A 15,322-nucleotide genomic window follows, 5' to 3' on the forward strand; every position below is an offset into this window, starting at 1 on the left:
TTCACAGTTTCTGAATTTGCAAGCTTCCTATAAAACATAGATGACTTTAAACAACGACGACTTCCATCATCATAAATCCTTGCTGATTTCCTAAAGTCAATGTTCAGAGTTTGACTGAAGTTTTCTGCAATGAAAGCATTACGTAGAGAATCTGGGATTACATTTGGCCATGAGGCAGGATCTTTTAAGACAAATCCTGAGGATGAAATGTCCGTTGAGACATTGAGAGGAGACACAAAAGCAGTAGATGCTGGCTGAGAAATAATGGAGGGAGGGCTTCCTGTATGATCTGACGTATCTGCAGATTCAACTGTACTGGTAACATCAGAAACTGTTTTCGTGAGCAGGTCTATAGAACAAAAGTTAGAGATAAGATAGGTTCCCTTAAAAATACCTATGGGCACCTTACTGACAAAGAAAATGAAATGTGCTCGATTTTTAATAATTATTTTCTCTCAGTTTTTACACAGGAAGACACTAACAATATTCCAGTAATTAATTTTTATAGTGGGCTAGAAAAAGATAAATTATGTAACATCATAGTCACTAGTGAAATGGTTGTGAAGCAGATAGACAGACTGAAGCAAAATAAGTCGCCGGGTCTTGATGAGGTTTTTTCAAGGGTTCTTAAGGAATGCAAAATGGAACTCTGTGAACCATTAACTAATATTTTTAATTTATCTCTTCAAACAGGTGTAGTGTCTGATATGTGGAAGATGGCTAATGTAATTCCTATTTTTAAAACAGGGGACAAGTCGTTACCGTCAAATTACCGCCCAGTAAGCCTGACCTCAAATGTAGGCAAATTACTGGAGTCAATTATAGCTGAGATTATAAGAAGCCATCTCGATAAGCATAGCTTGATTAATGATACTCAGCATGGATTCACAAGAGGCCGGTCTTGTATAACTAATTTATTAACTTTCTTCAGTAAAGCTTTTGAGGCTGTTGACCACGATAAAGACTTAAGAAATCGTAATGACACGATTGCAAATAAACCATACCCCCGGCCGGGATTGAACCCGCGGTCATAGAGTCTCAAAACTCCAGCCCGTCGCACTAACCACTAGACCAGCTAGCCACAATAAGATTCATCCAACTAGGTATATTTCTACACCATAGGAAGGTTAGCACAGGCACCTCTGTGACCACAAATGCAAGTTTTTACAGACGAATCTCCAGCTAGCGTGGCCGTGACGAACTCTAGCTCAAGTCCCTTCACTGCCGTCAACATGACTTAAGAAATCGTAATGACACGATTGCAAATAAACCATACCCCCGGCCGGGATTGAACCCGCGGTCATAGAGTCTCAAAACTCCAGCCCGTCGCGCTAACCACTAGACCAGCTAGCCACAATAAGATTCATCCAACTAGGTATATTTCTACACCATAGGAAGGTTAGCACAGGCACCTCTGTGACCACAAATGCAAGTTTTTACAGACGAATCTCCAGCTAGCGTGGCCGTGACGAACTCTAGCTCAAGTCCCTTCACTGCCGTCAACATGACTTAAGAAATCGTAATGACACGATTGCAAATAAACCATACCCCCGGCCGGGATTGAACCCGCGGTCATAGAGTCTCAAAACTCCAGCCCGTCGCGCTAACCACTAGACCAGCTAGCCACAATAAGATTCATCCAACTAGGTATATTTCTGGTGTAGAAATATACCTAGTTGGATGAATCTTATTGTGGCTAGCTGGTCTAGTGGTTAGCGCGACGGGCTGGAGTTTTGAGACTCTATGACCGCGGGTTCAATCCCGGCCGGGGGTATGGTTTATTTGCAATCGTGTCATTACGATTTCTTAAGTCATGTTGACGGCAGTGAAGGGACTTGAGCTAGAGTTCGTCACGGCCACGCTAGCTGGAGATTCGTCTGTAAAAACTTGCATTTGTGGTCACAGAGGTGCCTGTGCTAACCTTCCTATGGTGTAGAAATATACCTAGTTGGATGAATCTTATTGTGGCTAGCTGGTCTAGTGGTTAGCGCGACGGGCTGGAGTTTTGAGACTCTATGACCGCGGGTTCAATCCCGGCCGGGGGTATGGTTTATTTGCAATCGTGTCATTACGATTTCTTAAGTCATGTTGACGGCAGTGAAGGGACTTGAGCTAGAGTTCGTCACGGCCACGCTAGCTGGAGATTCGTCTGTAAAAACTTGCATTTGTGGTCACAGAGGTGCCTGTGCTAACCTTCCTATGGTGTAGAAATATACCTAGTTGGATGAATCTTATTGTGGCTAGCTGGTCTAGTGGTTAGCGCGACGGGCTGGAGTTTTGAGACTCTATGACCGCGGGTTCAATCCCGGCCGGGGGTATGGTTCACGATAAAGAATTTGATATTATTTACTTAGATTTTAGAAAGGCTTTTGATAGAGTTCCGCACCATAGACTGTTAAAGAAAGTAGCAGCTCATGGCATTGGGGGAAAAGTGCTCTCGTGGATCGAGTCATGGCTCATTGACAGGAAGCACAGAGTGTCCATAAATAGGGTTAAATCCGAGTGGGGATCTGTAACAGGTGGCGTTCCACAGGGATCAGTCTTGGGCCCGTTGTTGTTTATAATATATATCAATGATCTTGATGAGGGAATTACTAGTGACATGAGCAAATTCGCCGATGACACAAAGATAGGTAGGATAATTGATTCAAACGTAGATGTTAGGGAACTTCAGGAGGATTTAAACAAACTCTATTCTTGGTCAGAAAAGTGGCAGATGCAGTTCAGTGTAGATAAATGCAAGGTTCTGAAGCTTGGGAGTGCCCATAACCCTAGCACTTATAAGTTAAATGATGTAGAACTTAGCCATACAGATTGCGAAAAGGACTTGGGGGTTATGGTGAGCACAACTCGTTCTCACCGAACCAGACCTCAGACGCCGACGGTGCCTAGAAGCCTCACTAATCACCGTCACCGACACTATAGAACGCAACACTGGAAACTACAAAAAAATTTCAAAAACATTGGCATACATGATACTTAAGCAGCACCAACCCAACAACACAGGAGTCACGTGATTTCATCGTCTACCCTCGCCTCGCATGGGCCAGTAGGCCTTCTACAGTGTTCCTCCATTCTTATGTTCTTATGACATTCCTCAGGTCACGTGCGTCACATCTCACTCTCCGCCTATATATATAATGTCTTTCTACCTCTGTATGTTAGAAGTGATCAAGGTTCCAGGACCGAAACGTTTTCTAATAAATATGTTATAGTGTTTGCTTACGTGTCTTTCTAAACCAACTTGTCGGTATTTATTACCAAGGTTTATACCAGCAGCAACCTTAAACCAAGACAGCAATGCCTAAGCGTACGTAATAAGGCAAATAGACTACTGAGATTTATATCAAGAAGTGTAAGCAACAGAAGTCCAGAGGTCATACTGCAGCTTTATACATCATTAGTAAGGCCTCACCTAGAATATGCAGCTCAGTTCTGGTCTTCGTATTACAAAATGGACATAAATTCGTTAGAAAACATTCAGCGTAGGATGACTAAATTAATACATAGCATTATAAATCTTCCTTATGAAGAAAGATTGAAGACTCTTAAGTTACATTCACTTGTTAGACGAAGAATGAGGGGAGACCTGATCGAAGTGTATAAGTGGAAGATAGGTATTAATAAAGGGGATATTAATAAGGTCTTGAGGATGTCTCTCCAAGAGAGAACCCGCAGTAATGGATTTAAATTAGATAAGTTTAGATTTAGAAAGGACATAGGAAAGTATTGGTTTGGAAATAGAGTAGTAGATGAGTGGAACAGTCTACCTAGTTGGGTTATTATGGCTAGGACTTTGGGTAGTTTCAAATTTAGGTTGGATAAGTACATGAGTGGGAGGGGTTGGATTTGAGTGGGACTTTCACATCAGAGCTTATTTCTTGGGTGGCATTGAAAATTGGGTTGGGCAAATGTTTTGTTAGTGGGATGAATTGTAAAGGACCTGCCTAGTATGGGCCAACAGGCCTCCTGCAGTGTTCCTCCTTTCTTATGTTCTTATGTCTGTGATCTTTCTGCAGCTTCCTACATCTTTCTTTTTCTGTTCTTCTTCTTACATAAGAACATAAGAACATAAGAAAGGAGGAACACTGCAGCAGGCCTGTTGGCCCATACTAGGCAGGTCCTTTACAATTCATCCCACTAACAAACATTTGACCAACCCAATTTTCAATGCTACCCAAGAAATAAGCTCTGATGTGCAGGTCCCACTCAAATCCAACCCCTCCCACTCATGTACTTATCCAACCTAAATTTGAAACTACCCAAGGTCCTAGCCTCAATAACCCAACTAGGTAGACTGTTCCACTCATCAACTACCCTATTTCCAAACCAATACTTTCCTATGTCCTTTCTAAATCTAAACTTATCTAATTTAAATCCATTACTGCGGGTTCTCTCTTGGAGAGATATCCTCAAGACCTTGTTAATATCCCCTTTATTAATACCTATCTTCCACTTATACACTTCGATCAGGTCTCCCCTCATTCTTCGTCTAACAAGTGAATGTAACTTAAGAGTCTTCAATCTTTCTTCATAAGGAAGATTTCTAATGCTATGTATTAATTTAGTCATCCTACGCTGAATGTTTTCTAACGAATTTATGTCCATTCTGTAATATGGAGACCAGAATTGAGCTGCATAATCTAGGTGAGGCCTTACTAATGATGTATAAAGCTGCAGTATGACCTCTGGACTTCTGTTGCTTACACTTCTTGATATAAATCCCAGTAATCTATTTGCCTTATTACGTACGCTTAGGCATTGCTGTCTTGGTTTAAGGTTGCTGCTTACCATAACCCCCAAGTCCTTTTCGCAATCTGTATGGCTAAGTTCTACATTATTTAACTTATAAGTGCTAGGGTTATGGACACTTCCGAGCTTCAGAACCTTGCATTTATCTACATTGAACTGCATCTGCCACTTTTCTGACCAAGAGTAGAGTTTGTCTAAATCCTCCTGAAGTTCCCTAACATCTACGTTTGAATCAATTATCCTACCTATCTTCGTGTCATCGGCGAATTTGCTCATATCACTAGTAATTCCTTCATCAAGATCATTGATATATATTATAAACAACAACGGGCCCAAGACTGATCCCTGTGGAACGCCACTTGTTACTGATCCCCACTCGGATTTAACCCCATTTATGGACACTCTCTGCTTCCTGTCTGTGAGCCATGATTCGATCCACGAGAGCACTCTTCCCCCAATGCCATGAGCTGCTACTTTCTTCAACAGTCTTTGGTGCGGAACTCTATCAAATGCCTTACTAAAATCTAAGTAAATAATATCAAATTCTTTATCGTGGTCAACAGCCTCAAAAGCTTTACTGAAAAAAGTTAATAAATTAGTTAGACAAGACCGGCCTCTTGTGAATCCATGCTGAGTATCATTAATCAAGCTATGCTTATCGAGATGGCTTCTTATAATTTGAGCTATAATTGACTCTAGTAATTTGCCTACAATTGAGGTCAGGCTTATTGGGCGGTAATTTGACGGTAACGACTTGTCCCCTGTTTTAAAAATAGGAATTACATTAGCCATCTTCCACATATCAGACACTACACCTGTTTGAAGAGATAAATTAAAAATATTAGTTAATGGTTCACAGACTTCCATTTTGCATTCCTTTAGAACCCTTGAAAAAACCTCATCAGGACCCGGTGACTTATTTTGCTTCAGTCGGTCTATCTGCTTCACAACCATTTCACTAGTGACTATGATGTTACATAATTTATCTTCTTCTGGCCCACTATAAAAATTGATTACCGGAACACTACTAGTGTCTTCCTGTGTAAAAACCGAGAGAAAATAATTATTTAAAATCGAGCACATTTCATTCTCTTTGTCAGTAAGATGCCCATAGTTATTTTTAAGGGGACCTATCTTATCTCTGACTTTTGTTCTATATACCTGGAAAAAACTTTTTGGGTTAGTTTTAGAGTCCCTAGCAACTTTAATTTCATAGTCCCTTTTAGCTTTTCTTATCCCCTTTTTAATGTCCCTCTTAGTGTCAATATACTGATTCATAAGATGACCCTCGCCTCTTCTGATACGCCTATAAATTCCTTTCTTATGCCCTAGTAGATATTTCAGCCTATTATTCATCCATTTTGGGTCATTTCTGTTTGATCTAATTTCTTTATAAGGGATAAATGTTCTTTGAGCAGCATGTACTGTGTTCAGAAAACTGTCATATTGATAGCTCTCTTCGTTACCCCAGTCAACAGATGATAAGTGTTCTCTAAGCCCATCGTAATCTGCTAAGCGAAAATCTGGGACTGTTACTGAGTTATCCCTACTATCATACTTCCATTCAATTCTAAATGTAATTGATTTGTGGTCGCTAGCACCCAGTTCTTCTGAAACTTCTAAATTATTAACAAGGGATTCATTGTTTGCCAGAACTAAGTCAAGCAGGTTATTACCCCTTGTAGGTTCTGTCACAAACTGCTTCAGAAAACAATCCTGAACTACTTCTAAGAAGTCGTATGATTCTAAATTCCCAGTCAAGAAATTCCAATCAATATGACTAAAGTATTTTCTTCTTTCTTTGAATTTTCTTCTTTCTTTTCTGTGACCCAGTCGCATAAGAACGTCCAACATCATGTTCACGAGATGCCATAATGAGGATGTATCACTGTCTTTAATCATGCAAATACAAATTTTTCATTATCAATTATTATTAATTTTTTAATTATTATTAAATTTTTTTTTCTGTCAATTGGGAGGATATGGCCCTTGTAGCCCCCTTTCCTCTGGCTGCGCATCTAAAAATTCAAAACGTTACCAGAAGGAGTCATATACAGAACTTTTACCATAGATTAGGTTAGTGATTTGGGCTACGAATATTTTACTAATTCATCCTCCTTGATCTCCAATTTACTTAAACAGAAATCATGCTGAGTCCAAGAACAATGTACAATGGTATTTATATTACCATTTTCATAACTAAACTAATCATTATGTTTTGCATGATATATGGCCTACCACCATAGATAAGGATATGAGAATTAAAGAATGCAGGGACAATTTTCAGTTTCACCCAACCAACGATTTTCTGATGTGGCTTATGTGTTTCTGGGGAAATATGTAGTAAATTAATTGATGTTCTGCATCACTTCCATCGCAACTTGAAAACTAAGCATTTGCGACGGAAGTGATGTAGAACATCAATCAATTGAGAACTGTTATTGAAATGATAAAGACTTAACGACAGGACAAAGTGCTTTTAAAACCTACAAACGGAAGTCAGTTTGCGTTTTTAGGTTTTTCTTTATAGTATTTTTACCAAAAATGCGTCTTTACTGGTCCATGCGCCTTTACTGGTCAAGTAACCCTATCAGGTACCTCCCTTAATATTTAGAGGCGAAAACAAACATTTATCCATACACATCAATGTCTATCAACAACACTTCAGTTAATTTGTCACAGTACAAGTCTAGATAACGTGTAATTACTACAGAAAATTGGAGAGGAATCTCCCATATTCACCCATTAGCGGGAAAACACAGCTGTTCTGATGTAAACAAAGGTGTGTTGAGTGTTGCCATCTATGGTTAGGTTTATTTATTTTTATTTTATTTTATTTCATTATATATTTTTGTTTTGATTAATTTTTAAAAATCAATTTTACTCTCCAAACACTTGAACTTTTTAGGTAGGGACCCCTTGGCACTTGCACCATGTGCGCAGTTAGTGAGACCAGTCAGAGGATACATTGTTATCAACGAATCCATTTGAATCTGGTTGCTGGATGAATCCGGGCAGATCTGGGTTAGGCTCACTGAATAACATTTGACTAGCTCATGAAAAGGACTAATGGAAAAAAATTAAACAGAGTAATATATGTTCAGTTTGATACAGAAAGTGTAACTTGCATGTTTGGGCGCCGATGGCTTCAATATATGGAGATTACTGGAGGAATATTAATTTTTGTTGTGTATATAGCGACTGCTGGTAAGTACAGGTTTACCACACACCGTTTACATCACTCCATCACAATCAGTACTAACAGCTATACACTGTTTATCATATTTCTACAAAACTGTACACTTTCGTATTTCCTCAAGATTTTGCACCTCTTCGTATTTCAACAGTAATGTTTTACTCCCTGGAACCACTAATTATAAGTCAGGTACAATAGCAGACCCACGCGGCAGGTTCTGATGACTGCTGGCAACTGTTTACAACATGAACCTATCTCTTTGGGCCTAAACACTTCAGTTTTAAATTTCACCTTATCCTTTATTATCCTTATACTACTAGGGTACCACTGTGGTACACACTATAGCACTATGTATAACACTAGGGTACCACTGTGGTATACACTATAGCACTATGTATAACACTAGGGTACCACTGTGGTATACACTATAGCACTATGTATAACACTAGGGTACAACTGTGGTATACACTATAGCACTATGTATACTACTAGGGTACCACTGTGGTATACACTATAGCACTATTTATAACACTAGGGTACCACTGTGGTATACACTATAGCACTATTTATACACTAGGGTACCACTGTGGTATACACTATAGCACTATGTATAACACTAGGGTACCACTGTGGTATACACTATAGCACTATGTATAACACTAGGGTACAACTGTGGTATACACTATAGCACTATGTATACTACTAGGGTACCACTGTGGTATACACTATAGCACTATGTATAACACTAGGGTACCACTGTGGTATACACTATAGCACTATGTATAACACTAGGGTACAACTGTGGTATACACTATAGCACTATGTATACTACTAGGGTACCACTGTGGTATACACTATAGCACTATGTATAACACTAGGGTACCACTGTGGTATACACTATAGCATTATGTATACTACTAGGGTACCACTGTGGTATACACTATAGCACTATGTATAACACTAGGGTACCACTGTAGTATACACTATAGCACTATGTATAACACTAGGGTACCACTGTGGTATACACTATAGCACTATGTGTACTACTAGGGTACCACTGTGGTATACACTATATCACTATGTATAACACTAGGGTACCACTGTGGTATACACTATAGCACTATGTATAACACTAGGGTACCACTGTGGTATACACTATAGCAGTATGTATAACACTTGGGTACCACTGTGGTATACACTATAGCACTATGTATAACACTAGGGTACCACTGTGGTATACACTATAGCACTATGTATAACACTAGGGTACCACTGTGGTATACACTATATCACTATGTATAACACTAGGGTACCACTGTGGTATACACTATAGCATTATGTATAACACTAGGGTACCACTGTGGTATACACTATAGCACTATGTATAACACTAGGGTACCACTGTGGTATACACTATAGCACTATGTATAACACTAGGGTACCACTGTGGTATACACTATAGCACTATGTATAACACTAGGGTACCACTGTGGTATACACTATAGCACTATGTATAACACTAGGGTACCACTGTGGTATACACTATAGCACTATGTATAACACTAGGGTACCACTGTGGTATACACTATAGCACTATGTATAACACTAGGGTACCACTGTGGTACACACTATAGCACTATGTATAACACTAGGGTACCACTGTGGTATACACTATAGCACTATGTATAACACTAGGGTACCACTGTGGTATACACTATAGCACTATGTATAACACTAGGGTACCACTGTGGTATACACTATAGCACTATGTATAACACTAGGGTACCACTGTGGTACACACTATAACACTATGTATAACACTAGGGTACCACTGTGGTATACACTATAGCACTATGTATAACACTAGGGTACCACTGTGGTATACACTATAGCACTATGTATAACACTAGGGTGCCACTGTGGTACACACTATAGCACTATGTATAACACTAGGGTACCACTGTGGTATACACTATAGCACTATGTATAACACTAGGGTACCACTGTGGTACACACAATAGCACTATGTATAGCACTAGGGTACCACTGTGGTACACACTATAGCACTATGTATAACACTAGGGTACCACTGTGGTATGCACTATAGCACTATGTATAACACTAGGGTACCACTGTGGTATACACTATAGCACTATGTATAACACTAGGGTACCACTGTGGTATACACTATAGCACTATGTATAACACTAGGGTACCACTGTGGTACACACTATAGCACTATGTGTAACACTAGGGTACCACTGTGGTATACACTATAGCACTATGTATAACACTAGGGTACCACTGTGGTACACACTATAGCACTATGTATAACACTAGGGTACCACTGTGGTACACACTATAGCACTATGTATAACACTAGGGTACCACTGTGGTACACACTATAGCACTATGTATAACACTAGGGTACCACTGTGGTACACACTATAGCACTATGTGTAACACTAGGGTACCACTGTGGTATACACTATAGCACTATGTATAACACTAGGGTACCACTGTGGTATACACTATAGCACTATGTATAACACTAGGGTACCACTGTGGTATACACTATATCACTATGTATAACACTAGGGTACCACTGTTGTATACACTATAGCACTATGTATAACACTAGGGTACCACTGTGGTATACACTATAGCACTATGTATAACATACTATTATCAGGGAAACTGTCTTTCCTCTGACATAAAAGTTGTAATAATATTATTCTGACGGTCACTCTAGGCCTCAACTTCCTCTCTGAGAGTCTGGTAATGTTTGTTATTCTACACTGATTCTCCTTTTTCCACTCAGTAGATATTATTATCTGTTAGATAAGTTCCAAGCGCTGGAGGGATGTATCTTATAAGTTCACTGGCACAGTTTAAAGTTCTAGTACGCTAAAGAGACCGTGAAAAACACGAAATAACTCGGCGGCACGGCGGCACGGCGGCACGGCGGCACGGCGGCACGACGGCACGGCGGCACGACGGCACGACGGCACGGCGGCACGAGACACAAGCACCTAAACCTGTTAATGTTCCCCATATATTTATGATAGTCTTCCTCTTAATATTACCTTGTCTCTCTAACTTATGTTTGTTCACATCATGATAATTTGTTTCACTTCGTCTCAGAAAACTTTTATGTACCAGAAAAAACAATGACTCTCAATATTTTTATTTATCTTATCAAGTAAAGACACAATATTTGTTGTAGATATTATAATTATTAATATATTTATATAGTGTTTTATGATCATATGTATAATATATTGTCAGGGATATTTTAATACTCACGAAATTGTAATAACAAATCAGGGAACGGATGGGGTTTGAATCCATGGCAAGTGAAGATTAAAACTCACATGCCAGTGGAATTTGTCTGTAAAAACCTACATTTGTGGTCACAGTGGAGGCCCATGCTAACCTCCCTGTGGTGTACAGAAATATAACCAGTTATATGAATCTTATTAAAGCCAGCTGGTCCAGTGGTTAACACACCGGTCTATATGTTATAGGCTTCACTTGCCATGAGTTCAAACCCCATCTGTTCCCTGATATATTTTAATACTTTCATAATTGTATTGATTGAGGTGAGTATGATAAGTAATATTTTTCAGGGAGGTGTTCAGTACAATGTAGTTCCAGCAGAACTCAACGTTGGCTTTGATATTCGTGTCTCTCCCACTCAAGACTTGACAAAATTTGAAGAGAAGATAACAAGTCTTTGTAAATCTGCTGGAGAAGATGTTACTTACGAGTTTGTTGTAAATAAACTTCCACAAGCTTCAGAAGGACAGGTAATTCATGTAGTTTCTCTTCTCTGAATTATAATATTGTAAGATGTTCATGATGCTGAACTATTTTCTGAAGATGTGAATGGAACCTTATAAATGTAAGAATTAACTCGATTTAAAGATTTTTATTTTTCGATCAGAACTATCTTAAAAATCTCACATAAGCTTACTTAAACTGATGTATTTTTTTAACCTAACTTCTCATACATATTTCATTTATATAACAATACTTGTAATAAATTAATTTTTTTTCATTATGCTCAGATTAAATTTGGCAGAGTTATAGCTGATAAAAATTTTCACTCTGGCTATTTGACAGAAAACAGTCTTGTCAAATAGATCAAACTCACCTGTTTGGCTTGTATGGCACCACAAAAAATATTTATTTGTCATCAATTTGCATTTTTACATACCTAAAGATTCAGACATTTTAATACTGTATATAAGACTAACTGAGACGTAAATAATGGTAAATGTGATCATTGTCTGGAAGTGGGAAATATTAGACAAATTGTTCAATATATATCTATTATTACTTAATGCAATCATAAATCTTTTCATATTTTTTTTTAATCTGGCCTTAATAAGTTAAGTAATTGGAGAAATATCCAGGTAACACATAAAAAAATAATACTCATAATTTTTAAAATGGTGGACTGGTAAGCCAGTGGAAGGCTTCAGTCAGATAACCTAAAGCTCCAGCTGTGCAACATCATATAACTAAGACCCGCATCAGAAAACACTTGTCATGTCCCCTGAAAAACCTAATCTAACCTAACTCAGCCTAAAATAAAAAAGTGATTTGGAATAAATTGTATAACAACAATTTAACTTTTCAGAACCAAGTGACCTGCGTAGAAGATGGTAAAAATCCTTGGTGGGACGCTTTCTCTCAAGCTTGTAAACACCAGTATGTAACAATCTTTCTCTCAAGCTTGTAAACACCAGTATGTAACAATCTTTCTCTCAAGCTTGTAAACACCAGTATGTAACAATCTTTCTCTCAAGCTTGTAAACACCAGTATGTAACAATCTTTCTCTCAAGCTTGTAAACACCAGTCTGTAACAATCTTTCTCTCAAGCTTGTAAACACCAGTATGTAACAATCTTTCTCTCAAGCTTGTAAACAACAGTATGTAACAATCTTTCTCTAAAGCTTGTAAACACCAGTATGTAACAATCTTTCTCTCAAGCTTGTAAACACCAGTATGTAACAATCTTTCTCTCAAGCTTGTAAACACCAGTATGTAACAATCTTTCTCTCAAGCTTGTAAACACCAGTATGTAACAATCTTTCTCTCAAGCTTGTAAATGCAAGTATGTAACAATCTTTCTCAAGTCTTGCAGACACCAGTACCTAACAATCTTTCTCACAAGCTTGTAAACGCCAGTATGTAACAATCTTTCTCTCAAGCTTGTAAACACATGTATGTAACAATCTTTCTCTCAAGCTTGTAAACACCAGTATGTAACAATCTTTCTCTCAAGCTTGTAAACACAAGTATGTAACAATCTTTCTCTCAAGCTTGTAAACACCAGTATGTAACAATCTTTCTCACAAGCTTGTAAACACCAGTATGTAACAATCTTTCTCACAAGCTTGTAAACACCAGTATGTAACAATCTTTCTCACAAGCTTGTAAACACCAGTATGTAACAATCTTTCTCTCAAGCTTGTAAACACCAGTATGTAACAATCTTTCTCTCAAGCTTGTAAACACCAGTATGTAACAATCTTTCTCTCAAGCTTGTAAACACCAGTATGTAACAATCTTTCTCTCAAGCTTGTAAACACCAGTATGTAACAATCTTTCTCTTAAGCTTGTGTATGTAACACTTTCTCTCAAGCTTGTATGTAACAATCTTTCTCTCAAGCTTGTAAACACCAGTATGTAACAATCTTTCTCTCAAGCTTGTAGACACTAGTATGTAACAGTCTTTCCCTCAAGCTTGTAGACACCAGTATGTAACAAAATTTTCTCTCAAGCTTGTATACACCAGTATGTAACAATCTTTTTTTCAAGCTTGTAAACACCAGTATGTAGCAATCAATCTTTCTCTCAAGCTTGTGAACACCAGTATGTAACAATCTTTCTCACAAGCTTGCAAACACCAGTATGTAACAATCTTTATCTCAAGCTTGTAAACACCAGTATGGAATAATCTTTCTCTCAAGCTTGTAAACACCAGTATGTAACAATCTTTCTCATAAGCTTCTAAACACCAGTATGTAACAATCTTTCTCTCAAGCTTGTAAACACCGGAATGTAACAATCTTTCTCTCAAGCTTGTAAACACCAGTATTTAACAATCTTTCTCTCAAGCTTGTAAACACCAGTAACAATGTAAAACAATCAATTTTCTCTCAAGCTTGTAAACACCAGTAACAATCTTTCTCATATGCTTGTAAACACCAGAATGTAACAATCTTTATCTCAAGCTTGCAAACACCAGTATGTAACAATCTTTCTCTAAAGCTTGTAAACACCAGTACGTAACAATGTTTCTCTCAAGCTCGTAAACACCAGTATGTAACAGTCTTTCTCTCAAGCTTGTAAACACCTGTATGTAACAATCTTTCTCTCAAGCTTGTAAACACCAGTATGTAACAATCTTTCTCTCAAGCTTGTAAACACCAGTATGTAACAATCTTTCTCTCAAGCTTGTAAACACCAGTATGTAACAATCTTTCTCTCAAGCTTGTAAACACCAGTATGTAACAATCTTTATCTCAAGCTTGTAAACACCAGTATGTAACAATCTTTATCTCAAGCTTGTAAACACCAGTATGTAATAATCTTTCTCTAAAGCTTGTAAACACCAATATGTATTAATCTTTCACTCAAGCTTGTAAACACCAGTATGTAACAATCTTTCTCTCAATACTTCTAAACACCAGTATGTAACAATCTTTCTCTCAAGCTTGTAAACACCAGTATGTAACAATCATTCTCTCAAGCTTGTAAACACTAGTATTTAACAATCTTTTTCTCAAGCTTGTAATCACCAGTATGTAACAATCTTTCTCTCAAGCTTGTAAACACCAGTATGTAACAATCTTTCTCTCAAGCTTGTAAACACCAGTATGTAACAATCTTTCTCTCAAGCTTGTAAACACCAGTATGTAACAATCTTTCTCTCAAGCTTGTAAACACCAGTATGTAACAATCTTTCTCTCAAGCTTGTAAACACCAGTATGTAACAATCTTTCTCTCAAGCTTGTAAACACCAGTATGTAACAATCTTTCTCTCAAGCTTGTAAACACCAGTATGTAACAATCTTTCTCTCAAGCTTGTAAACACCAGTATGTAACAATCTTTCTCTCAAGCTTGTAAACACCAGTATGTAACAATCTTTCTCTCAAGCTTGTAAACACCAGTATGTAACAATCTTTCTCTCAAGCTTGTAAACACCAGTATGTAACAATCTTTCTCTCAAGCTTGTAAACACCAGTATGTAACAATCTTTCTCTCAAGCTTGTAAACACCAGTATGTAACAATCTTTCTCTCAAGCTTGTAAACACCAGTATGTAACAATCTTTCTCTCAAGCTTGTAAACACCAGTAT

The 15,322-nt window shown here is 38.0% G+C and overlaps 1 protein-coding gene across 1 annotated transcript in view; it reads left to right on the forward strand.

Moving 5' to 3' along the window:
• LOC138854467 (aminoacylase-1-like) overlaps positions 1-15,322 on the forward strand; it is a 237,119-nt gene that overhangs the window by 173,785 nt on the left and 48,012 nt on the right. The window contains exons 6-7 of the mRNA XM_070098008.1: positions 11,578-11,757; positions 12,594-12,664. Coding sequence (XP_069954109.1) covers positions 11,578-11,757; positions 12,594-12,664 — 251 coding nt within the window. The remainder of the gene's footprint in view (positions 1-11,577; positions 11,758-12,593; positions 12,665-15,322) is intronic.

The sequence above is a fragment of the Cherax quadricarinatus genome, chromosome 60, assembly GCF_038502225.1.
Source record: "Cherax quadricarinatus isolate ZL_2023a chromosome 60, ASM3850222v1, whole genome shotgun sequence".
Taxonomy (NCBI): domain Eukaryota; kingdom Metazoa; phylum Arthropoda; class Malacostraca; order Decapoda; family Parastacidae; genus Cherax; species Cherax quadricarinatus.